This window comes from Dermacentor albipictus, chromosome 3 (assembly GCF_038994185.2).
Source record: "Dermacentor albipictus isolate Rhodes 1998 colony chromosome 3, USDA_Dalb.pri_finalv2, whole genome shotgun sequence".
Taxonomy (NCBI): domain Eukaryota; kingdom Metazoa; phylum Arthropoda; class Arachnida; order Ixodida; family Ixodidae; genus Dermacentor; species Dermacentor albipictus.
The window spans coordinates 192,336,134-192,363,577 of NC_091823.1; the positions used below are offsets into that span (position 1 = coordinate 192,336,134).

Consider the following 27,444-nt stretch of genomic DNA (forward strand, 5'->3'; position numbering starts at 1 on the left):
AAGCAGCGTAAAGAGCTCTTCTCTGTAACAAACCACCACCTAATTGCGCTTACGAGTTCCCTTTTTAGGCTTTTCGAAAAAAATGGTTAATCGCCGGCTTCTGTATTTTCTGACATTTAACAAATTGGTTGATCTGTGCCAGTGTCTGATGACTGACCTGATGACGAGATGACTTCCATCTCAGACTAATCGAGGGAAACATAAGCGATGACTTCATTCTTTCTGTTGGTATTCCTCGATGTGGAAAAGGCATATGATACTACATGGCTTTACGGTATATTGGGAATATTGGGAGACCGTTCCGAACGGGAATTCGTGAAAACATATTTAGCCTAATTGAAATCTATCCGGATATTCCGTGTTAGAATTGGAAGCAATTTGTCTAGACAATTTACACAGGAAACTCGAGAGCCGCAGTGTGGCGTACTTAGATGTGCTCTTTTTACTGTTAAAATAAATACCTCTTTCGTTCGCGGCGAACAGTGTAGCCGCGGTATCAATGAGTGAAAGATAGGTAATCGTTAAACAAAGACAGGAATAATCGTGATATAATTTTTTTTCAACTTCTAGCGTTACAACGTAATAAATGTGCCCTACTGCAAAAAAATAAACAGAAACAAGTTACTCTCGCTCTCGGCCTGTTTAAACACACGCCTGGTAATGGCCTCGCAGTTGCTTTGTGGAAGGCTTCGTTCTCAATCTGTTCTCGCGGGTGCTACAACAGAATCCGACATTTTTTCTCTGCTCATCTTGGATGTGATGTTGCATTGTCTTGGCTCGTGATGATTAATATTTTTATTGAGGCTGCAATGAATAACCTAACATGCATTTAAGACGATTTTAAATGCGGTTTCTTACAATAACAAACACTTTTTGTTCACGCGTTTTACAGCGAAGCTGGAAACCTCTTCTGGCCAAGGAAATTTTCGTATTATTGTGGCAAGAAAAAACTCCCCATACGTGGGCCGATCCCGGAGACAGTGCAATATCAGCCCGACCCGCGGTGGAGGTGAAGCAGGCGTTAAGCACTCCCCATACATTAGCCGATCCCGAAGATAGTGCAATGCCAGATCGACCCGCGGTGAAGGCGCAGTTCGCCATTAAGGGCCCCACATGGACAGCTTCGCCGAACATGCTTCTTCACAGAGTGGAAGGGCACTAAGATTTTTTTTTTGTAAATAAACTAATTGCACTATCTTCGGCTTGTATGAATGACTCAAAGAAACTGTGGAATAGACTAAATGCTCTTATGAACAGAAATCAGAGGAGTGATCCAATTGAACAAATTAGTTTAAACGGTAGATTGCTGATAAAGGGGGATTTGGCAAACGCTTTCAATGATTATTTTGTACACAGAGACGTTGACCTCAATCATCCCATGCCGCACTATGTGCACATTACTCCGAACGCAAACACAATATTTTTTCAGCCACTCATGCCTTCGGATGTATGTTCTGTGTACCTAAGACTCAAGACATCTCGCAGCTGCGATGCCGATGGTCTTCAGATTCTACCTATAAAATTTGCTATATATGATATTGCCCCTATTTTGACACATATTTATAATTTGTGCATTTCCAGAGGCGTATTTCCAGAAAATATGAAGGTTGCTAAGGTAGTAGTATTATTTAAAAAGGGTAATAAATTGGATATAAAAAATTATCGCCCGATCTCGATCCTCCCTGTTTTTTCAAAAGGTCTTGAAAAAATTATTCTAAGTCAGTTGTCTTCGTTCTGTGAAAAGTACAAGATAATTTCAAATGCTCAATACGGTTTCCGTAAAAACAGGTCGACGGAATTAGCTCTTCTCGATCAAAAGGAATTTATATTGCAGAACTTCGAAGATAAGCTATTAACAATAGGCATATTTGTCGACTTTACACAGGCGTTTGATCATATTATTCACAACATTTTATTCTACAAACTAGAGAAATATGGGATTAGAGGCATTCCACTTCAATTCTTAAAATCTTATCTTAATAACAGACGCCAGTTTGTTTCTGTAGGCCACAATACATCGGTATGCAAAGAAATGCTTTGTGGCGTCCCACAGGGTAGCATTTTGGGCCCGTTGCTGTTTAACTTATATGCTAACGATATTACTTCCATCTACGAAAAGGCGAAATTTATCATTTACGCAGATGATACAAGTGTTTTCATCTCGTCCGGTTCTTGTATCAATTTAATTCGTATGGCAAATGACTTCTTGCGCAGCCTAACCTATTGGTCCACTGAGAACTGTCTAAAAGTAAATACGGCGAAAACAAAGGGCGTAATTTTTCATACCAAAGGCATGAGTCTTCTTCCGTCAGATATAACATTAGCGTATAGATCCAGAAATATAGAACTCACTCTTTCTGCAAAGGTGTTAGGGGTACACTTCACGAGTACCATGCAATGGGACGACCATGTAAGCTTTCTACTCCAAAAACTTAGCCGCATAACAGGTGTTTTAAATCGCAACAGATATACTTTACCCGTCTCTGTAAAATTATTAATTTATAATGCCTTATTCGTGTCTCACATACATTATGGGCATCTTGTATGGGGCACCACAACTGAATGTAACTTGAGTAAATTATTTCGTATGCAGAAGAAAATAATACGTGTTATCGCTAATGTACCGTTTGCCGCCCATACTGAAAACCTGCTCAAGAAATACAACATTGCGACAGCCCATAGAATCTATAACTGCAGACTATAGCGCGAGTATTACTTTAATACCAAACGTAACAATACTTTACTTGTAGAACTTGCAAATCTATCCGTCAATTCATACCGTTATTCAACTCGTACACCCGAAGTCTGGAAGGTTCCGCGCTCTAGAACTAACTACGGTTGTCAAATGTTGTGTAACAACCTTCCAAGATTACTGAATTTATACGACAGAGCAGGCTTCAATTTACAGGATTTATCACTGTCAGAATTTAAAACTCTATTGCTTTCACTTCAGATCACGTTTGTTAATGATTATTAATGTGTGTTATGTTCCTCTTTTTTTGTCTGTTACCAAGTGTATATCATTTAATTATTTCAATGCCGCAGTGTGTTTTGCATTGTTATTGCGGAAATATTTCACTGTTCTTTCATATATTATATAATTGCAAAATTTTATGGCCACTAGATAAATGCAATTTATATGGCGCTTGATGTGTAACCCCATGCAGCCATATTGTACCTAAGGGGGTGAGGTTACCTCAAGCCGCGTCTGTGCGGCTTTTTTCCCTCATCCACCTCCATTTACCACTCCTCTGTACATGTGTGTGTGTAAATGGAAATCAATAAATCAAATCAAATCAAATGCTTTGCTTTCTAACTCCAGATTTCCATCATCACCAATTTTAAAGAATTCTTTCCCGTGTAGGCGCGCACGCTGCGCCAAAATGACATTCAGCGCGCGTGAAGTGTTCGAAGTGCACCTTGCATGTCTGACGGGTGTGTTACATAAACGCATCGAAATTTTGGCGTCTTACATGCAGCTGCTGGTCCATCATTTTCAGAGTCCGACGTCCTGGATTGGGAAACCAGCACTTTCACTGCAGAAGCCTATGCAGTGATGGCGGTGGTGAAAGAAATTACCAAAACAAAGCTACAAAAATTCACTATATTCACAGACTCATTGTGTATAGTGAAAGCTTTAAAATCACTACACAAATATAGAAAATCTTGTATACAACGGTCCTTACGCGCTGCTATGCACAGCCTATATACATAGCCAACACATTGTAATACGCTGGGTGCCTGGGCGCAGAGGCATCGAGGAAAATGTGCTACTAGATCAGATGGTTAAAGCTATGGCAACGAAAGCGTGAGATTGGTCCATAGGAGATCCTGCCTCAGACCTGAAGCCATTACTACGTAAAACGTTCGGGAGATCTTGGCCACGCTTTTGTGGCCAAGATCCACGTAAGATCCAATAAGTTCCACGTAATTAAACCTCACCTCACTTCGGGCATTGACCGCCGCTATCAATGTGAGGACAATGTGATGGGCAATGTCTGAATAGTACCCATTTTTATCTCTTGAATAATGCTGAATCTTCCAAATGCGATAGACCTGGCGAGAGGCTGGGCGTCCTCCACTTCTTGCTAGATTCTCGTGAAGCAGAGCCTGAACGGAAAAAGCACTTCCTCTGGCATACCAACAGCGTATCGCCCTGCATTCTGCACAATCTGTTGGCGCAAGACCGTTATTCGACGCTAAAGCAGTGCCTAATATTTTAAATGATGCTGTTTCGCACGTTATCAGCCCAAGAGATTCCTAGCACATCACGTCCATAGAGGGTACTGCTGCATTAGTAGTGATGTAAGGCACATATAGGAGGTCGCCATTGACAGGCCCGACAGGCCGCCATTGGAATATGAGCCTGGCAACGTTTAACGCTAGAACGTTATCTAGTGAGACGAGTCTAGCAGTGCTATTGGAGGAATTAGAGGGCAGTAAATGGGATATAATAGGGCTCAGTGAAGTTAAAAGGCCAAAAGAAGCATATGCAGTGCTAAAAAGCGGGCACCTCCTGTACTACCGGGGCTTAGCGGAGAGAAGAGAACTAGGCGCCGCATTCCTGATTAATAAGAATATAGCTGGTAACATACAGGAATTCTACAGCATTAACGAGAGGGTGGCAGGTCTTGTTGTGAAACTTAATAAGAGGTACAAAATGAAGATTGTGCAGGTGTACGCCCCTACATCCAGTCATGATGACCAGCAAGTCGAAAGCTTATACGAAGACGTAGAATCGGCGATGGGTAGAATGAAAACTATATACACTATACTAATGGGCGAGTTTAATGCCAAGGTACGCAAGAAGCAGGCTGGAGACAAGGCAGTGGGGGAATATGGCATAGGCACTAGGAATATCAGGGGAGAGTTATTAGTAGAGTTTGCGGAACAGAATAATATGAGGATAATGAACACCTTCTTCCGCAAGCGGGATAGCCGAAAGTGGACGTGGAGGAGAGCGAACGGCGAGACTGGAAATTAAATACACATCATCATCATCAGCCTGGTTACGCTCACTGCAGAGCAAAGGCCTCTCTCATATTTCTCCAACAACCCCGGTCATGTACTAATTGTGGCCATGCGGTCCCTGCAAACTTCTTAATCTCCTCCGCCCACCTAACTTTCTGCCGCCCCCCGCTACGCTTCCCTTCCCTTGGAATCCAGTCCGTAACCCTTAATGCCCATCGGTTATCTTCCCTCCTCATTACATGTCCTGCCCATGCCCATTTTTTTTTCTTGATTTCAACTAAGATGTCATTAACTCGCCTTTGTTCCCTCATCCAATCTGCTCTTTTCTTATCCCTTAACGTTACAGCTATCATTCTTCTCTCCATAGCTCGTTGCGTCGTCCTCAATTTGAGTAGAACCCTTTTCGTAAGCCTCCAGGTTTCTGCCCCGTAGGAGAGTACTGGTAAGACACAGCTATTATACACTGCATTCTCAGATCATGAACCTGCTGTTCATGATCTGAGAATGCCTGCCAAACGCACCCCAGCCCATTCTTATTCTTCTGATTATTTCTGTCTCATGATCCGGATCCGCTGTCACTACCTGCCCTAAGTAGATGTATTCCCTTACGACTTCCAGTGCCTCGCTGCCTATTGTAAACTGCTGTTCTCTTCCGAGACTGTTAAAGATTACTTTAGTTTTCTGCAGATTAATTTTTAGACCCACTCTTCTGCTTTGCTTCTCCAGGTCAGTGAGCATGCATTCCAGTTGGTCCCCTGAGTTACTAATCAAAGCAATATCATCAGCGAATCGCAAGTTACAAAGGTATTCTCCATTAACTTTTATCCCCATTTCTTCCCAATCCAGGTCTCTGAATACGTCCTGTAAACACGCTGTGAATAGCATTGGAGAGATCGTATCGCCCTGCCTGACGGCGTTCTTTATTGGGATTTTGTTGCTTTCTTTATGGAGGACTATGGTGGCTGTGGAGCCGCTATAGATATTTTTCAGTATTTTTACACATGGCTATTAAAGTTCTTTGTCTGTCTGTCTGTACACATGGCTCGTCTACACCCTGATTCCGTAAAGCCTCCATGACTGCTGAGGTTTCGACAGAATCAAATGCTTTTTCGTAATCAATGAACGCTATATATAAGGGTTGGTTATATTCCGCAGATTTCTGTATCACCTGATGGATAGTGTGAATATGATATATTGTTGAGTAACCTTTACGGAATCCTGCCTGGTCCTTTGCTTGACAGAAGTCTAAGGTGTTCCTGATTCTATTTGCGGTTACCTTAATAAATAGTTTGTAGGCAACAGAGAGTAAGCAGATCGGTCTATAATTTTTCAAGTCTTTGGCGTCCCCTTTCTTATGGATTAGGATTATGTTAGCGTTTTTCCAAGATTCCGGTACACTCGATGTTATGAGGCTTTGCGTATACAGGGTCGCCAGTTTCTCTAGAACAATCTGCCCACCATCCTTCAACAAATCTGCTGTTTCCTGATCCTCCCCAGCTGCCTTCCCCCTTTGCATATCTCCCAAGGCTTTCTTTACTTCTTCCGGCGTTACCTGTGGGATTTCGAACTCCTCTAGATTATTTTCTCTTCCATTATCGTCGTGAGTGGCACTAGTACTGTATAAATCTCTATAGAACTCCTCAGCCACTTGTACTATCTCATCCATATTAGTAATGATATTGCCGGCTTTGTCTCTCAAGGCATACATCTGATTCTTGCCAATTCCTAGTTTCTTCTTCACTGTTTTTAGGCTGCCTCCGTTCCTGAGAGCATGTTCAATTTTATCCATATTATACATCCTTATGTCAGCTGTCTAACGCTTGTTGATTAACTTCGAAAGTTCTGCCAGTTCTATTCTAGCTGTAGGGTTAGAGGCTTTCATACATTGGCGTTTCTAGATCAGATCTTTCGTCTCCTGCGATAGTTTACTGGTATCCTGCCTAACGGAGTTAACACCGACTTCCATTGCACACTCCTTAATGATGTCCACAAGATTGTCGTTCATTGCTTCAACAATAAGGTCCTCTTCCTGAGTAAAAGCCGAATACCTGTTCTGTAGCTTGATCTGGAATTGCTCTATTTTCCCTCGTACCGCTAACTCATTGATCGGCTTCTTATGTACGAGTTTCTTCCATTCCCTTCTGAGATCTAGGCTAATTCGAGTTCTTACTATCCTGTGGTCACTGCAGCGCACCTTCCCGGGCACGTCCACATCTTTTATGATGCCTGGGCTAGCGTAGAGTACGAAGTCTATTTCATTTCTAGTCTCGCCGTTCGGGCCCCTCCACGTCCACATTCGGCTATCCCGCTTCCGGAAGAAGGTATTCATTATCCTCATATTATTCTGTTCCGCAAACTCTACTAATTACTCCCCCCTGATATTCCTAGTGCCTTGGCCATATTCCCCCACTGCCTTGTCTCCAGCCTGCTTTTTGCCTACCTTGGCATTAAAGTCACCCATTAGTATAGTGTATTTAGTTTGCACTCTACCCATCGCAGATTCCACGTCTTCATAGAAGCTTTCGACTTCCTGGTCATCATGACTGGATGTAGGGGCGTAGACCTGTACAATCTTCATTTTGTACCTCTTATTAAGTTTCACAACAAGACCTGCCACCCTCTCGTTAATGCTACAGAATTCCTGTATGTGACCAGCTATATTCTCATTAATCAGGAATCCGACGCCTTGTTCCCTTCTCTCTGCTAAGCCCCGGTAGCACAGGACGTGCCCACTTTTTAGCACTGTATATGCTTCTTTTGGCCTCCTAACTTCGCTGAGCCCTATTATATCCCATTATACACATCATACTCTGCGCTAACCCTGGCATCACACAAGATGTGGACGTGCTCGGCAAGGTGCGCTGCAGCGACCACAGGATGGTAAAAACTCGAACGAGCCTAGACCTGAGAAGGGAACGGAAGAAACTGGTACATAAGAAGCCGATCAATGAGTTAGCGGTAAGAGGGAAAATAGAGGAATTCCAGGTCAAGCTACAGAACAGGCATTCAGCTTTAACTCAGGAAGAGGACCTTAGTGTTGAAGCAATGAACGACAATCTTGTGGGCATCATTAAGGAGTGTGCAATGGAAGTCGGTGGTAACTCCGTTAGGCAGGATACCAGTAAACTATCGCCGGAGACGAAAGATCTGATCAAGAAACGCTAATTTATGAAAGCCTCCAACCCTACAGCTAGAATAGAACTGGCAGAACTTTCGAAGTTAATCAACAAGCGTAAGACAGCTGACATAAGGAAGTATAACATGGATAGAATTGAACATGCTCTCAGGAACGGAGGAAGCCTAAAAACAGTGAAGAAGAAACTAGGAATTGGCAAGAATCAGATGTATGCGTTAAGAGACAAAGCCGGCAATATCATTGCTAATATAGATGAGACAGTTCAAGTGGCTGAGGAGTTCTATAGAGATTTATACAGTACGAGTGGCACCCACGACGACAATGGAAGAGAAAATAATCTAGAGAAATTCGAAATACCACAGGTAACTCCGGAAGAAGTAAAGAAAGCCTTGGGAGATATGCAAAGGGGGAAGGCAGCTGGGGAGGATCAGGTAACAGCAGATTTGTTTAAGGATGGTGGGAAAATTGTTCTAGAGAAACTGGCCACCCTGTATACGGAATGCCTCATAACGTCGAGCGTACCAGAATCTTGGAAAATGCTAACATAATCCTAATCCATAAGAAAGGGGACGCCAAAGACTTCAAAAATTATAGACCGATCAGCCTACTGTCCGTTGCCTACAAACTATTTATTAAGGTAATCACAAATAGAATCAGGAACATCTTAGACTTCTGTCAAGGAAAGGACCAGGCAGCATTCCGTCAAGGCTACTCAACAATAGATCATATTCACGCTATTATTCAGGTGATAGAAAAATGTGCGGAATATAACCAACCCTTATATATAGCTTTCATTGATTACGAGAAAGCATTTGATTCTGTCGAAACCTCAGCAGTCATTGAGGCATTACGGAATCAGGGTGTAGACGAGCCGTATGTAAAGATACTGAAAGATATCTATAGCGGCTCCACAACCACAGTAGTCCTCCATGAAGAAAGCAACAAAATCCCAATAAAGAAAGGCGTCAGGCAGGGAGATACGATCTCTCCAATGCTTTTCACAGCGTGTTTACAGGAGGTATTAAGAGACCTGGATTGGGAAGAAATGGGGATAAAAGTAAATGGAGAATACGTTAGTAACTTGCGATTCGCTGATGATATTGCCTTGCTTAGTAACTCAGGGGACCAACTGCAATGCATGCTCACTGACCTGGAGAGGCAATGCAGAAGAATGGGTCTAAAAATTAATCTACAGAGAACTAAAGTAATGTTTAACAGTCTCGGAAGAGAACAGCAAATTATAATAGGCAGCGAGGAACTGGAAGTCGTAAGGGAATACATCTACTTAGGGCAGGGAGTCAGTGCGGATCCGGATCATGAGACGGAAATAATCCGAAGAATAAGAATGGGCTGGGGCACCTTTGGCCGGCATTCTCAGATCATGAACAGCAGGTTGCCATTATCCCACAAGAGAAAAGTGTATAATAGCTGGGTCTTACCAGTACTCACCTACGGGGCAGAAACCTGGAGGCTTACGAAAAGGGTTCTACTCAAATTGAGGACGACGCAGCGAGCTATGGAAAGAAGAATGATAGGTGTAACGTTAAGGGATAAGAAAACAGTAGATTGGGTGAGGGAACAAACGAGAGTTAATGACATCTCAGTTGAAATCAAGAAAAGTAAATGGGCATGGGCAGGATATGTAATGAGGAGGGAAGATAACCGATGGTCATTAAGGGTTACGGACTGGATTCCAAGGGAAAGGAAGCGTAGCAGGGGGTGGCAGAAAGTTAGGTGGGCGGATGAGATTAAGAAGTTTGCAGGGACGGCATGGCCACAATTAGTACATGACCGGGGTTGTTGGAGAAATATGGGAGAGGCCTTTGCCCTGCAGTGGGCGTAACCAGGTTGATGATGATGATGATGAAGGCACATGCCTCTGGGCCCTTGAGCATAAGGGCTGTTCCACTGGCAGTTCAACATGTTATTGTTTTACCCAATTGTAGAATTTTTTTTTCATAATCATAGACTACATCACTTCATTTTCGTATCTTAATGTCGACATATGTTAAGCTATTTACAGCGAATGTCTTAGACCTCTATACAGCCATAGTAAAATTGCCTTTGGCCATTTAACCCTTCATAGACTGCTTTATAGCACTTTTCTTGGTGCTCGACCCGCCGTGGTTGCTCAGTGGCTACGGTGTTGGGCTGCTGAGCGCGAGGTCGCGGGATTGAATCCCGGCCACGGCGGCCGCATTTCGATGGGGGCGAAGTGCGAAAACAGCCGTTTGCTCAGATTTAGGTGCACGTTAAAGAACCCCAGGTGGTCAAAATTTCCGGAGTCCTCCACTACGGCCTGCCTCATAATCAGAAAGTGGTTTTGGCACGTAAAACCCCAAATATTATTATCATTTCTTGGTGCTCTTCAGCCTTCCTTGGTCTCGCGCCAGCAAGCGCATATATCAACATCATTATTATGATCACCACCCACTATTGGTGATAGTCGCATGCACTAACATTCACCACTGCTTACCATCATGTTCACATCCATTAATACGCCCCGGCAGTCGCTGAAGTGCATGCTTGCGTACACTGCAACTTACTGCCGGTAATTTTTGCTCAAATTCGCTTTAACCGGTCGACTCATTGTTCTCCGCATTGAAACACAATTCCCTCATTCCTAGGCATACCACCAACTAATCAGACATTTCGTCACTCACTCTGTACCATATATGTCCAATCAGTATAGCACGAGTATTTGTCAGTCAACTCGTGCAGTAGGCCGCGGACGGTAAACTTCACCGTTCCTTCGTCTCTTCTCAAAGCCTTGAAAGTAACAAAGAGCATGTTTAGGCGTAGTAGAAAGCAATCGGTTTTCTTCTACAGCCGACTACTTCGCATTTCATAGGTTAGTGGAAAACTCTCACTTTTGATAATATGGCCCTAAATGAACGCTGACGAATATAAATAATCGATAACTTTTATGGCGTATCACTTAAGGTGAAATAAGCGCAATAATTTGAAGTAGTAGCTTGGCGCAAATAAAACCACAGACACAAGGAAGACAGACAAGGAAGCGCTTTTCCTTGTCTGTCTTCCTTGTGTCTGTGGTTTTATTTGCGCCAAGCTACTACTTCAAATATGGACGACCAACTAGCCCAACAGTCAAGTCTTCTAAGCGCAATAAGCACTTCATAAATAAACAAATGGGTTCATCCTGTTTCTTCCCCGTGATTTCAGTCAGTTACTCGACACACTAGAAGAATATTCGTATTTCACTCGTGTTCGCAGTTTAAGTGAATGTGGTCGCATTTATTTAAATTCATACACGGTCTATCTCATGACTAAGCTTCAACACGCGCAAAATAGGGCAGTGAGGTTTGTTTCTGTTAATTATACCGGGAAATTGAGTGTGGCAGAAAGTAAAAAAAGAAACTAATTATCGTGGCAAGCATTATAATATCCCCGACAAAATCTTAGATTGACATTTGTACACAATGTCTCGATGAGGCTGATAGCGCACTAAAGGACGAGGACGTAGAAAGACGCGCTACGCGCGCAAGCGCCTGTGTATGTAGCACGTTTTTCCGTGTCCTCGTCTTTTCGTGTGCTATGAGCCTGCTCATGTGACACCAACACGCCCAAAACGCCCAGCTCACAGTGCCTGCTATTCTAAAACAGGAATTGAGAGAGAAAAGCATATTAAAACCACAATTGTATATATCGAAGAAGTGTGACCCTGCTTTAAATGTCCGTGAGTTTCCTTTCAGGGGTGACACTTTTCAATGTTCTTTTTTTCTGCGATCCATAAGTGAATGAAGTGCTCTTTCGCCTCATATTGTTAGTATTGAAAACAATGACGATGTTTACCGAGATTTATGTGTGTGATCATATTGGTTTGTATTTATTTTTTATAGTACCTCTCCCCCGCCATGCTGCTGAAATGCTCGCTATGATGAGGCAGATTTATAATAAATAAATGAATAATTAAATAGACAAGACGAAAGAAGGGCGCAACAAGATGTCAGGGGAACTTCAAAAGAAAAAGAAAGAAGAAACTAGACAACATGGCTAACAAAAAGAAAACTGCCACATAATAAGTATCAGAATGAAAGGAGGCTTAAAAACAAGCCCCAGACCAATGCCTATTGGGAAGCAGTCTCCTTTATTAATACAGAAACCGAATAATGACACGCTTCCTATCGCTGCTTGAGGCCATGCAGAAAGCCTCGCATATCTCCCTGATTGTCTGGTTACCACTTTTTAATTAAACAGCCTTGTTGAATAACTCTGCATCGCATTTGCAGTGTCTGCAGTGGGTTGCTGGTTCACCCGGAGCAGTCACCAAGGTGTACGAGCACGCATGCTTCTTGAATTCACTTAAGCAACTGCCGTGAATGGCTGAGATAGATTGGCCACGAGGCAAGGGCAATTTGTACGCGACTTCTTGAGTGGAGCCTGAATAGCCTTGCGCATGTTGATAGCTCCATGTCCAATCAGTTTTGGTTTTTGTTTTCGGCGTTGACTTTGGCGCATACAACCTTCAGTTTGCCTAGCATTCGCGTTGTTTTTCAGTAACTTCTGTTGCGGCAATCAGACACGTTTGGGATAGGATTGAAAATGTTTCTCCGCGTATCCTCACAGTACTGTTATGCCGCATAGCAAAATACTTCTTGGATAGTTAGCACAATAAATACCGATGACTTGAAGAAATACAAATGCTGAATCAGCCATCGCGAACGATGCAATCACTTTTGCATGCACCAGTTTAATATTTCCGTCGCTGAGGAAGTTCCTGTACAAGCAGGGCTGGGCAAGGATAATTTTCAATTGCATCATGATACGATGCAAGATACCCGGGTATCAATTATTTGAGATACAGCTACAAGGTACTACCACAATTGTTGTATGGGATACGATGCTTTCCAATTATATCTTAAACTATTTTGACACATTCCCGAATTTCTCATTGTACATCTACATAATGTTGCAGCAAACGAGTATGCACAAAATGTTTGGTCGGAAATTTCTTAGTCGCGACCAAACTTGTTTGATTTGCATGAAATGTCTGTTGGCAACTCACAAATTTTGTCTTTTTGTTCAAAGTATATTTTCATTCTCAAACAATTCATTGGATTTGCTTTAGCTGCTCAACATGAACGCTCTTTATACGACGCGCTGTCAGTGTTTTTTTTTGTCACTTTTGCAATTGATGCGAGTCGCTGATCTGCTGGCCGACCAGCTAGCAGGCCGCCAGCTAAATACATGGACCTCAATAACAAGCTCCTGCACGATGGTGCAAATACCACTTTGGAGTTTTATCTTGTCCGTAAACGTATTTACCGTTTGCGCAATAGTGGATCACTGTACAGGTGTACAGTAGCAACAACGCTGGTAGCGACATCTTTTGTGACCCATCGTGCACACAGAGAAGCACATAAAGCTGCAATCACCTTTCATGTTTTACTTGTCTGCTGGCGTAAAGCGTTCGTTAGCGGCATATGCATTAACGTACACTCATTTTATGATTTTTCTCCTACGAGAAAACTTGCGCAGCCAAAAAAACTTTCAAGGTAATTGTAGTGGCATAAAACGTCGCAGGATACCGCCGCTATTCGCATTACTACCGCTGAGAGCTCGGTTTTCGTAGTGATTTGTAACAGTAGAAAGCTTAAGGTAAGCTAAAACCCAAATATATCCAAGAAAATGAGAAGGCGGTTCCGTATCACAAAATACAATATACAATATATATACAATATACAATACAATATACAATATATATACAATGTACCATACAATATACAATATATATACAATGTACAATACAATTTCAGAATTTCAAAACAATACAATGACAGAATTTCATGTGGTTTTTTCATCTCTGCGCATGTACGATATACGCATTGCAATGTACCAATGTACAGTTTCATACTACACCAATGTGTGCCGTTTTATTTTTCGTTTTTTCCTTCATCATGTAGTACTTTTTACTTGCAGTTTTTCATGTTTGTACGTTTTCCATAACATTGTTCTATCACGCAGTTAACAAACATTTTATTTATTCAGTAACTTATTCTCAATGTTATCGACAAGTTATTGCTGCATTAGTATTTATTATTTGTTTGTGGTTTTTATGTTGCCATGCGAAAAAGTGTTCGTTTCTTCTACGTTGTACTCCGGGGAGCTGGGAACTAGTCAAGCTGACTTGTCAGCTTTTTTCCCGCACTCCCTCACTTCATGAGTGAAATAAAGATTATTATTATTATTATTATTATTATTATTATTATTATTATTATTATTATTATTATTATTATTATTATTATTATTATATACAATATACAGGTCATGATGCGAGTGGCGATAATTGATGGGAGTAACACGATATAGGCGGCACCACTATAGCGATGAAATTTAAGCCTGAAGTATTTTTTATATACCTTTAAGGTCATACAATAGAAATTTCAGTGCCTGTTCAAATGGAGGCGGCTTAGTGGAAACAGTATCAGCTTAAGAAGCGGATTTCAGCCAAAGTTTACAGTTTCGCACAGTGATGTTGTTGTATCAGTATCTTGCATCTTAACGTACACACTACATATATTTGATGTATCGGAAATACATATGCTGACACACATCCTGTCACACCAGTGGCGTAGCCAGAAATTTTCTTCGGGGGGGGGCTACGCCACTGGCCCCATATATATATATATATATATATATATATATATATATATATATATATATATATATATATATATATATATATATATATATATATATACATGGGGCCACTGGCGTAGCCAGAAATTTTGTTCGAGGAAGCTTTAGCTCGGGTGCTCCTATTTAAATACATGTAGAAGGGGAATTCGTTTTTCCCTGCAACCACTTTACCAAATTTGAGGAGGTTTTTTGCATTTAAAAGAAAAAGTTTAATTCTAGTGACTACTGGTTTCGAATTTTTCATTTCGGTGGACAATTATTTATTCAAAATTGGCCAAATCAAACATTTTCAGAAAACGAAACTATCAAGTTTAAAACTCCGTGACTCAACAATGAAAAATGATAACACAATTCTGCGAATAGTACATCTACAGCGGACAAAATGGATATGTTACACATGAATCTAAAAAAAATTAGTATTGTGGAATTACGGCTTGTGCAGAACCCTTGTACACAACGTAACCAATTCACGTAAGATACAAATTGACATAGCAAACTTGTCCGCTTTGACTGTTATAATAGATGCCGTTTACAGAACCACAATGTCTGTTCTTCATGCATAGCTATTAGTTTGTTAACGTCATGCGTCTATTTTTTCAAACTTTCGAATTTTTCAAAATATTTTGAACAAAATTCACGCCCTAAATCGAAGTTGTATTTCCAACAGAACTAGGATTTACCTTTCTCTCTCAAATGCAACGAATTTCAACAAAAGCGATTACCAGGATTATTTAAGAAAAGAGTTTCTGCGTTTTACAAGTATTTGAATAGGCCGCGTCGGATTGGGCCCGAGCTAAAGCTTTCTCTTAACAATTTGTCAAGGGATCAAATCCGTGAATAATAACTGCATTGTCATTGCCAAAGATGCTGCAAACGAATTCTTGAACGCTACGCACAGTCAAAACAATAAAATATGTATTTTTTCATAAAAGAATATACTCGTATGTGCCAAAAATTTTGCCCAAAATAACTGGTATCAATGCTTCCATACTTTTGTCTATTTAATTAAATAAAATATCACACGAACTTTAGAACTATATCAGTTCGAAACCAGGAAAGCAGTGCATGCCACTGATATGAAAAATTAAAAGGCAATGAACTGAACAAGTTGAGGACAAATATGTTAACAAAACTTTCTCATTCAAGAACCGTGCTTACATTCTTGTATATATGCAATGACCAGTGAAAAATCTCAATGACGCTGTAATTTGTTTTAATGTATTACGCAGGAGCAGCTGTCACCGGTCGTGTATCGTGAGTAATTGCACCGAAATCATAGTCGCAACAGAGGGCACGCATAAAAAGCAGGAATTCTGCAAGATATACGAGGGAAAGTCAAATGAATGTGAGCCAACAACGGGGTACTTTCTTTAAAAGTAGTATTCATGAGAATTTAGACATTTGTCCCATTGACTAACGAGTCGCGTGGTTCCCGTCTTATAAAATTCCTTGGGTTGCTGCTTCAAAAAGTCTGTATCTGGTTCCCTCGAGCTGTTTTTTCGGCTGCCCCAAAATGTAGAAGTCGCAAGGTGACAGGTCTGAGCTGTATGGCGGATGCTGCAGCGTTTCCCACTTGAATTTTGCCAGCTTTGTATTAACCACATAAGCGACGTGGGGACAGGCATTGTCGTGGAACAAGATGACCCCATTCGTCAATTTTCCACGTTGTTCGTTCTTGATTGCGACACACTGCCGTTCTGGCGTTTCGCAATATCGGAAACAATTGATAGCCTCTCAAGATTTAGCAAATTTCATCAGTAATGGACCCTGACGACCGAAAAAAAAGTCAACAACACCTTTCCAGCGGAAATGGTGGCCTTTGCATTTCTTTGGGCGTGGTAAATTCGAATGTTTCCACTGTAAGTTTGCCTTCGTGTTTCAGGCTCGTAGTAGTGCCATAAAGGTTCGTCCCCAATCACAAATGCAAACAAGAAGTCGTCATCCTCATTGTGATACCCGATCAGATGAGTCAAGGCAGTGCGAAACTTCTCCGTCTTCTCGCGATGGATCAAAATCTTGAGGATCCATTGCGCACCAAAGAGCCGATAACCGAGAAGCTCATGAATTATGGCGTGAACCGAACCGTGACTGATGTTCAGACGGTCTGCCAGTTCATCGATGCTTATGCTCGCTTCTTGTTTCATCAGCTCATGAACCTTTGAAATTGTGTGGGGGGTGATTGCACGATGGTTTTGGCCCAGTCTTGGAATGTCTTTACAACGTCCTTTAAACCATTTGTTCCAACGCTTCACAGTGCTCAATGAAATGCCGTGTTCAACGTAAACGGCAGCCATACGGCGATTAATTTCTGTTTTGGAAACACCTTTAGCTGTCAAAAACTTCGCGACACCGAGCTGTTCAACTTTTGAAGTAGCCATCATGCGACGCAATCATATTCAACCCAGTGTACGAGAGCATTAAAGAACAGTTATCTTCACACCTGCGTGTCACTTTTGTAAATGAGACATGCCGTTCTCCTACGCGCATGCCTCGCAGATAATGAACCGAACCATTTTGCGCGGTTAGGGTAGGCGCACTTTCATTTGACTCGCCCTCCTACATTAGAAATGCAGAGATACAATGGGTATACAAAGGCGAAAATACGGCTTGATAAAGAACAAAAAACTGTCACTGCAAACAAAGTTCACTGCATGTATACACAAAACCTAGCAACAAGATATTTAGGTATACGTATAAGTCTCCAATGAGTCTATGTATGTAAGAAAAAGTAACTGTATGTAATGCGTCAAACAAGGCAAATAAACATGTTGCACAATCATAGATTCACAGAATCCTAGATTCTGCCCCCATTCCATCCACTCCCCCCGATGTATTGCGCGCGATGGAAGGCGGCGCGCTTGCTCCCCGCTTTTCTCATTTGCGCATACAAGACTGAGCCACCATCTTCGGCTCAGTGAGCCGAAGATGGTGGCTCAGTCTTGTATGCGCAAGGTGTGACAGTCACACCTATCGCGAAACAGATGAAAGATACTCAACATGTATCTTCGATACTGCCCAGCACTGTGTACCAGCAACTAATTTGTTTTTGCATTGTGATGTTTGAAGAGTCTTCTTTTTTCCTCGTTACATCTGTCTTTATATATTTAGTATGTTAAGCAAATACCATAGAGGCATTGTTTGTTTGGCATTTTGCAGCTGCTGTTCACCGTCGACAAGGGTCTCGATAAAATTGCCTCCAATGCTACCAGCCTATGCCTTTCGGTAGACGGAATGACAACTGCAACGCAGATGTACCACTACCTCGGCTCCAACCTTCATCACCTTCGAGAAGTAGGACTCTTGTTTAAAACAGTATCTTACCAATTTACAAACTCGGAATACTAGTGGCTCCAAAGATACAAGCGCAATTAAAAGCGAGCACTTTTTCATGATACTGGCTTGCAGCTTTTGCGTCCAATGTTCCTGAATAGCGCGCCGCAGTTTTTCACTTATTAGCAGGGTTGTATGATCAACTAGAGTAACACTAACGTTTTGGTGTCTGTCAACAACAAGAACACGAATTACCAGCACCTAAGTCCAAAGTTTTTTTTTGCACGATAACGTGCATTTGTTTTCTAAGAGCGGAATATGAAGAACTTGACAAAATATAAGAATAAGAAAGCTGCTCCATAACAAGCATCATTCTCGCTTCACTTGCTGATGTGCCTGCTTCTATGAATAGACCATCCAACCTGTCTTTGAGCATACACTAATAGCAAATTTCCGGAGCAAACCTATCCTATGTGACTTGCGTCATGTTGCGTCTTTAAGAACAAAGGAAGGAAGCCAGCTTAAACACTTTCATGTGGGCACACCAACGTGCGTTGTTACAGTTTACGGTGACCAAACCCAAATGCAGCAATATAATTTGGTAGTCCTATTTTCTTGACTAATCTCGTCAACCTCGTTCTATAGGTGCAGCCCAAAGTGCGTAGCTCTGTTTTCAGAGAGTCGAGGGAAGATAGCTGAAGTAAACTTTGGCAAGCTTATCTGTTATTGAAGGAGTGTGCTGGTCTGGGACAGTTGGTTCATAGTTAGGAAGCGAACAACCAGCGCTCGGACGCGACGAAGTGAGGACGACAAGCTCGGTAGTGCCGTACCGTCCATGCGCTGTTTGTTCCCGTCCTAATAAATTATGTATCATTTTTTTTAGACACACATGCCCGAGTCAATGCACCTTGAGCGTTAGAACCTGAACCATGAAGTGCTGTGCAAGACGGCAAATTATGGCACTTAAGTAGATGGCAATGACGTCATGTACTTGTTAACATGCGCAAACAAACGCATATAAAATGAAGCTGTTCGTACTAATAGCATTTAAAGGCTTGAAATTGTTCTTTTTCTCCGTAATCATTCTTTCATTGCTTGCTTTTCTTATTTCTTTTGCTTTCTGTTTTCACAGTTAGTAGGACAACCTACAAAGCCGAACTAGGAATTATGAATGTGCGTACGCACCTTGGAAGCAATAGAGGCTAGTTCATCCTGATTCACGGTAGGTGAATAACACTGCGAGCTGACGAGGCGAGACGGCGACTCACACAGCGCCATTTGAGTGTCACGTTCTCGTCTAGTCCTCTTCACTGCCAGCTATTATTCGTTCGCTATGATACCTTAGCTTCCTTTAATGTCTTTGAGCTAGGTCAACTAACTCAGGCAGCAAGGCTCTCTGCTGAGCAGCAGAAAAAAAGAAATTAAAAAAGCTAATCAACAACTTTGTCGACAACGTCATGGCTGAAGTTACACAATGCGTCCTTATGCAGAATAATAATGGCATCTACAATGAATGACTGCGAGAGACTTAGCTAGTCGGGAACACTTTGCTGTGGATGTGAATCTTTCTTAGCGCTCGCAAGGTCTCTGTGTTTATCATCTAGATTCTCAAGGCGTTGATTATAAGTTGAATATCAAACATGAAATTATTTTCGAGTATATCCAACAAGACGAGGTCCGAAAATAATATACAGGGCGTTAAACATTTTTTGAGCCAATACTTTAAAAACCAAAGGCACGTAAGAAACTAATTCAACCGAACGCATACTAGTCGCAATAGCCTATAATAACTCAGACATTTTTTTTTGTTTTCCTAGCGGCTAATTTTCTAAGTGGATAAGTCACTAATTAATTAAGTTTATTTACCCAACATCTTAATTATTGGCTGAGGACCCCAGGCATAGTACGCTAGTTTGTAGAGCACCTTCAGAAACCACCGATCCGGTTGTTTTCTTTACGATACGTCTCACGTAGTCCTTTTTTCCGGGTTGCAAAGAAAGCCCACCGAACATGAAAAAAGCCACGTGACGGAGCGCTTGCGCAGTGGTTTTACGCGTGCGTTCAGCGAACAATGTCGGCTGCCGGCGGATGATGGGAGCTGACCTTGCATGCTGCTGGCCGAGTGCTGCCGATGAGATAAAGAACGCCCTGCCGCGTCCTCCTCGCCAGTCACGATGCAGCCGACCTTGTTCACCGAATGCGCGCTTGAGAGCAGCACAATATGACAGCGCGAACGCTCAGTCACGTGGCTTTTTTTCATATTTTGTGGGATTTATTTGCAACCCGGAAAAAGGACTACGTGAGATCTATGGCAAAGGAAACAACTCGATCGGTAGTTTTGGAAGGTGCTCCACAAATCTGCATACTTTGGGTTTCAACCAATAATTAAAAAGGTAATTAAACCTAAATAATCATCGAGTTACGGGGAGATAAAATAATTGTATGAGTTACGATAGGCTATTGTGAATAGTATGTGTTCCGTTCAATTCGCTTCCGACGCACCTTTCATATTTAAATTCCTGGCTCAATTTATGTGGTACACCCTGGATATAGCAGGTCACTAGTGCTTGCACTCAGACAAAACTTTATGCTGCTTGGTATAAACTGTGCGCAGTTGCTCAGGGTGACATGTACGCTTCGTGCATATTATTAGCAAGCCACTGTAGTGTTTCAATGGCGTCAACGATTTTCTGGTAAGCTTGAATAGCTTCGTTGTAGGTCACCACAATTGTTGATGGAGTCTGAAAGCAGCCGTGTAGCCAGATTTTGGTGCATAGTAACTTAACTCCTCTGAACAAAATACTAGGAGCGGATCGTCCGGAACGGCGCCGTGTTTAGCTTCGATATCTTAAGGAACCCACTGAACAATGTGTAATGATGAACCCGTTGTCACCCACTCGCATCACCAGTTTTTACGCATAGCGCCGGTTTTGGCTCCTCGCGTCTAAAACCTCCGCAATGAGTTCGGCCCCTCCCTTATTCCGTATCTTGCCGATAAACACGTTAAAATTGCTATTGTTAATATTGTCATGAATGTGCACCGAGTTGTTCTGCATACATTCTTTTTTTATAAACCGCGGGAGCTCTCATGTCTCTCGCCAGCTCACAGAGGCTAGTAACACAGTGGGGATTCATAAAGCTATCCACTTGTGTCTGATATTGTTTGCTTATTCTTTCCAGCCAGCTTCAATTCAGGTCGGCGCATTCGCCTCTTCCTTGATCTACAACCTTATTATTCTTCAAGTACTTGGCACTAGTAACGGAGGTTAGTATGTTTCATCTACACGATTCAGGGAATCCCCTTTGAGAAAGTATCCACATTTAAATATCTTGGAGTTCATTTATCCTCTGATTTTTCTTGGAACGAGCACATTATTACCATAACCAGTAAGGCATCCAGAACACTCGGCTTCATTAAACGCAGCGTATACTTAGCGAACTGTGCTACAAAGTTATTAGCATACACTACGCTTGTGCGTTCAAAGGTAGAGTACGCATCCATTATTTGGAATTCGCATCAAACCTATCTGATCGAACAGCTCGAAGCAATACAAAATAAAGCACAAGATATATCACAAAAAATACTCGCGAAACTACAGTGGTACGTACATCAAGGAATCACTTTCATTGCCCTCTCTTCAAAACCGCCGACTAATAACATTGCTATCACATTTTCACGCGCTTTATTATAGTAGATCCCCGTTCCGCGAATCTTACATCAATGCGGCTCATAGTATTTTTCAACGTTTTGATCACCCATTTAAAGTGCAACCTTATTTTGCTCGCACTAATCTGTACCGTCATTCACCATTACTTTTGGCAACATATCATTGGAATAAGCTTCCGAGGGACATTGTATCTGCCATTAACCATGATGTTTTTGTTAACAAGTTGAAGGTTTTTCTAAATGTGTGATTATTTCTATGCTGAGTGCTTACTTGCGTATGTTATTCTTTCTGTATATAATTATGTCACTATGTTATCAATGTTCTTTTTTTTACACTTTTGTAATTGCAACTGACTCACCCCCCCCCCCCTATGTAATGCCCGAATGGGCTTTTAGGGTATATAAATAAATAAATAAAAATCTTGTTCTGTTTCGCTGTTAAGGTTGCCAGATATACTTTGCATTTCTTTTATCAATATGAGACAGCGGTAATAATATAATAACCACACTAGAATGCCGATAATAAGTATACTCGTAAATGACCTTAGCGCAATCACCAAAGGAACGTGCTGATGAAAAGCCCAGAAATTATTCAGAAGGATTAAAAATAGAGCCTTGTTTTTAAGACATAATGCAAGCGAAGCGCAAAAAGCAAACACAGCAGGAGGGTACATCACATGCGCTAAATTCAAGAAATGCTTTATTTGAAACAAAACGGCAGTACATAGATACACAAACAGGCGCTGTGCCAGCATTCGTTCTGAATCTCTGTCAAAAAATAGTTATCGTTTTTATCTGCTCATCACACCGCGACTAACCTGGTGAGAAGTCAAGCTGTACTCAAAAAACTCACGGACGCATTCGTTGGGGTCGGTGCACCCCGTTGTACTCTCAGGGCCTTCGCGGCGTGACGGGGATAGGGAATTGCAACACAAAGAAGTCTGCGAGTTCAAGGGACGCTGTTTCTTCGTTCGCTTTAGCCACCTTTTGAAGAAGGGACCGAGCCGATCCAAGAACGTCGGGAACTCCTTACCCTTGGCTGTAGCAGTTTCAGCTTCGATTATTTCTCACGCATCCAGACAGATCTCTGTCGAAGATGGTTATCTTTAAAAGGTTCAAAATAGAGAAATGTAGGCCGATAGGTATCCTACACTTCTGTGCTTACGCCTGCTCTCACCACTCTTCCATCGACAAGCGTAATGCATCGCATTCGTCCTCGTGACATCGATGTGTTGACTTCGCACACTGTATGCGCCTTATTTAGTGGTTGCATACCAGCATAGCTTGTAAGCCTTGTAGTGCATAAAAGTTACCTGGGGCGCGATGGGGGATCGTTGCTCGGAGCGCGATTGGTCGAGGCCGCGCCGGCGTCGTCAGCAGTGGGGCGTGGCCATGTTCTTGGTGACGTCAAAATGAGGACAAGTCATTTCGCAACCGAGGACATCGCCTGCTAGGAGCAGAACGACGCGAGAGGTGGGAAGTTCGAGCAGTCATGCGCTCGCTACAAGACCGGCTTCGTATGGCACTGTCTGGTGGATTGAATTTCACCGAAACGCTGGCTCCATCTGCTGAATGGCACGTTCGGATCCAATTTATTGTCTAATTTGAGAAAATCTCGCTTCCCATGATAGCTTCGGTATTTGCGTTGGCGTTGGTCGAGAAGGAAGCAGAGCTGTTCGAGGTGCGAAATACGTGTGAAGAGATGGCAGAAACTTAATTTCAGCGTCGCTTTCATTTCTCCAAAGGAACAGTGCATTGGTTTCGCGGTGAATTCGAGCGCATCATCGAGTGCAGAGAGCAAATGGAATGTTAATGTTGCCGCTAGAAAAGCACGCCACCCTTCCTGTCGTCTCGTCTTGTTTTTTTTTCTCGGCTTTTTTCTTCACTGTGCATGGCACCATCCACTGACCACGCAGACAAACTATCAGTTATAAATTGTTGTAGTCGTAGGCATTACTATGTGAGAACGTGTTTACGCTTCAGAAAAATATTACGTTTTTTGTAAGATTTGTTTTTCATTAGAAGGCTAGAAACGTCTCGTTTTGTAATATATTCTCTGTAAGCGGACGAAAAACGAGGCACGTAAACATCCCGCGAGTTCATCGCTTGCCGATTAGCTACGCTCTCCCTTGCGTCCTCAGAAATTTCGCACATTGCCCACTTTGCGACGTTGCCGCAACTGAACAGAATGCGCCTCGAAAAAAAAATCTCCGATCATGCCCCTGAGCTTGCATGCTGCATGAGATAAATATAAACACCATTTTACTCATCTTCGATACTTATATTGGTTTAACACAGAGCTCTCGGCTAAAGCATTGTTTCACATGAGTACTTGCTTCAGAAAATGTATTCATAACTGGGTGATGAACATGTTGACGATCGTAGGCGCCTTGTATGGCAACTGCTCTCTTCTCGACGAGCAGCTCTTGTGGCCTTCCAAAATCTCATATGTTTACAGAAACAGTGGTTGTATTCAACAAAATTGCTTTTTTTTCATAACAGACACATTCAATTAAAATGCGCAGTTAATAATATAACACATGCAGATAATAATCATTTTTATCCAACCAAGCAAAGCGAATTTTTGCTCCCGCTACTAGCATTGAAAGAACACAATGGTTCACATGGGTTCGATCTTCTGACGCATGATTCCAGATGCTTTACAAAAAATTGAATGCTCCGTCAATAATAAAAATGACCATGGTTTCTTACTTTTCCGTTTTCTTCTTCTTTTTTTACTCTAGCTTTCGCCGACATTTGTTCTTGTTTGAAATTTTCTACTTCTATCACCTGTGCAATCCCTAGAACAGCTTGCATAGAGAGACGCTGTCTGTTATATGCGCACTAGAAGAAACCACTATAAATAAATCACCTTTCTCTTTACCTAATATTTCTGCTGATATGTATGTAATTTCTGTTCGCAGACCTTAACATGCAGGTGTTCTCCGAATTGTCTAAAATATTACTCGGTGGTGACGTAGAGAGTGCCGAAGTGCCTAGGATGATGCAGGTGATTATATTTTCATACACTCTAGTAAAGTTTGCTGTTTTTCATTATTGCTTTGACTACAGTGATAACCGATTTCAAACTATATTAAAATGTTTGTTGCATTGCGCAGATGTATTATTGTCCTTTTTAGTCACTTTTGAAAACAAATTCAACAAACATGGGTTTTCTCCATGTTCCCAACTGAAGGCATTGATTAAACGACGTACAGCTATGTTCTTTTGTGCATGATGTGTACAGCAGTGTCCCGCTATCATTATTCTGGTTGGTATGAATGGCTCTAATTATGAACAACTTTCATGGGAACCAAACATTTTCGATGCATCTGAGCTGCGGCAACGAAAGGCCAGGAAACTCAGAGGTGCTCTCGAGCAAAAAATTAAAAAAGAACGAAAAAAAGGGGGGAAAAGACTGAGAACATAAAAACGCTAAGTCTATCCACAAGCATGCGACAGCATACTTAGAATAAGATAATTGCGACGTCTCGACAGCTGAGCGCGGGTGTGTTACGGGCGACAATGAACACTATCATGTAGTGAGGTTTCTATATCTCTTTTGTTTCGATTTCCAACCCAGTTTCACGCTGTCACGTAAGCTTAACACACCTTGAGTTTTCTGATGGATACCTCGAAAGTGGCTGAAACATACCTATAATGCCGTTAAGAAATGAGGGAGCAATGGATGTATCGAACCTCTCTCCTCCTGCACGACCGCCCAATGTTTTGCAGCATTTCGGCCACGTGCGCAAACCCACGTCTCTGGTGGCAAAAACGCTCTTTGAAACGCCTAGCGCATGTATTCCGTGGGAGTTTATCATGGTCTTCTCTCGTGACTACTGGCGCTTCGACATGCTGTACATTTTTGTGCAGCACCGTCTTCTGGATTGGCCCAGATTTTAAGACTGAATTGCCCTTTTCATCGGCCCAATTTTCTTTCATTCCTTTACCAGGTGATAACTCCAACGTGTGTGAGGTTTACCTGTAATACTATCGCAACAACGTATCCTTTTCTCACGTCACTAGGACAAGCGGCGGTAAGAATACGCCTCATTTAAATTGAGAGTTTGAGACCCAGTTTGAGGCGGTGAAATGCGCGCGGTGCGCCGCTAGCGCGGCAGCATGCGCATATCGGCCTAACCGCACCAGCCAGAATCCTTGCCGAGCCAAGCGCGCGATAGCTTCGGTATTCACGCGTTGTTTGGAGCTTACAGGACCAGGGGCGTAGCCAGGGGGGGGGGGCTTATGGGGCTTCAGCCCCCCCCGAAATGTTTTCGTGCTGTCCATGCACCGCCGACCAAAGCGACCCCCGGCGCCGGAAATCACTCCGGATTTTGTCTAGAATGTCTTTTTGACGCTCGAAAAGACATTTAACCGCGAAGATTGCGAACTCGGGCTGGATTTCGTGGCAACGCCCATACACCGGCAGTCATATAATGCCAAGCAGTCCCATCCGAGCACAAAGTTTCAAGGGCGCTTTGATGGTGAGCGGGCTCACCGCGGCATCTCACTGAGGCCACGGAATCTATGGAGTGCATGGATATCAATTGCGAAACAATATGGGTATAAATCGCATAAGCTCTTGATGTGAAACGTCCATTGACATTTCCAAAAATTGTGTTTTAAATTTTCAATTGCGCAACTTTGTGGGTTTAATGTTGTTATAAACATTTGACGCCAAAGGTCCATTGACTTTTCTAAAGTCTTACATCGGAACATACAACGAGACAAGCCAAATCAACACACTAGCAGACGAGTTGACAAAGCACGCAGCGAGGTCCAATGAGACGATGCGTTGGGGTGGTTCATTTGTGCCGTCATGGCACATAAAAAAATATCAACATTTTTTTTAACCTACGCCAGAACATCCATGTCAAGACACTAAAGCCAGGCAAAGTAGCTACGTTCTTATTTATTTTTTTCTATTTTGACTTTTATTCGCCGAGGACACATTGAGCCTCTTCAATTTTTTTTTTTGTTCTCGCTACCCTACCCGCGGGCTGCCAGAGCGAGCCAGAGCGCATATGTTTTTCTCGTATGGCCCCGACCACCGCGCGGTACACTTCGGTGGGCGTTCGGTTTGCTCTGGCCGAGTGGAATTTCACCTGACAGAGTTTTGGAAGCTTTCTGGCTAGCAGACGAGAAAAAAAATGGTTGCTTGCCGTCATCACTGCGGGGACTCGAAGATTGCACCGCGTTCATTGAGCGGAACCTTTCCGGAAAGTCTTGTTTCGCCGCTGTAGGATACTGAGCAGTATGCGTATTGTTCTCAGTGGGCCAATCGTCTCATGTTTTCTTCGGTATTAATTCCGTAGCCCCATTAGCTGCCCGATGTAGGCATTAGATTCTGGCCAACATACTTTCCTATGCGTTCTTTTTTTCATTTCGGTGCCTCCGCCCCACAGAAAAAAAATACATTGTTGCGGCGCAGCGAATTGTCGCATGGTGAAAGTTCGATTTTGATACTTCTTTTGCGGAAAGTAATGGGCGATGGGACGCTTCAGTTTCCGGATACGTTTATTATATTATTGCGAAAGCAATTATATGGACACTCCAGGCGCATTCCTGCCATCGCCGTCGCCTATAAAGTCCAAGGGTGATAAAATCGTGACCACGCGCTGCATACTGTATGTGCGAGTGAAAGCGTAGGAGGGGAGGTGGGATGGGTGAGCCGAAGATGGTGGCTCAGTCTTGTATGCGCAAATGAGAAAAGCGGGGAGCAAGCGCGCCGCCTTCC

At 42.5% G+C, this 27,444-nt stretch overlaps 1 protein-coding gene across 1 annotated transcript in view; it reads left to right on the forward strand.

Annotated features, from left to right (window-relative positions):
* LOC135908708 (uncharacterized) overlaps positions 1-27,444 on the forward strand; it is an 834,911-nt gene that overhangs the window by 795,153 nt on the left and 12,314 nt on the right. Inside the window, exons 26-28 of the mRNA XM_070536550.1 lie at positions 17,924-18,058; positions 21,218-21,302; positions 24,629-24,714. Of these exons, the coding sequence (XP_070392651.1) occupies positions 17,924-18,058; positions 21,218-21,302; positions 24,629-24,714 (306 nt within the window). The remainder of the gene's footprint in view (positions 1-17,923; positions 18,059-21,217; positions 21,303-24,628; positions 24,715-27,444) is intronic.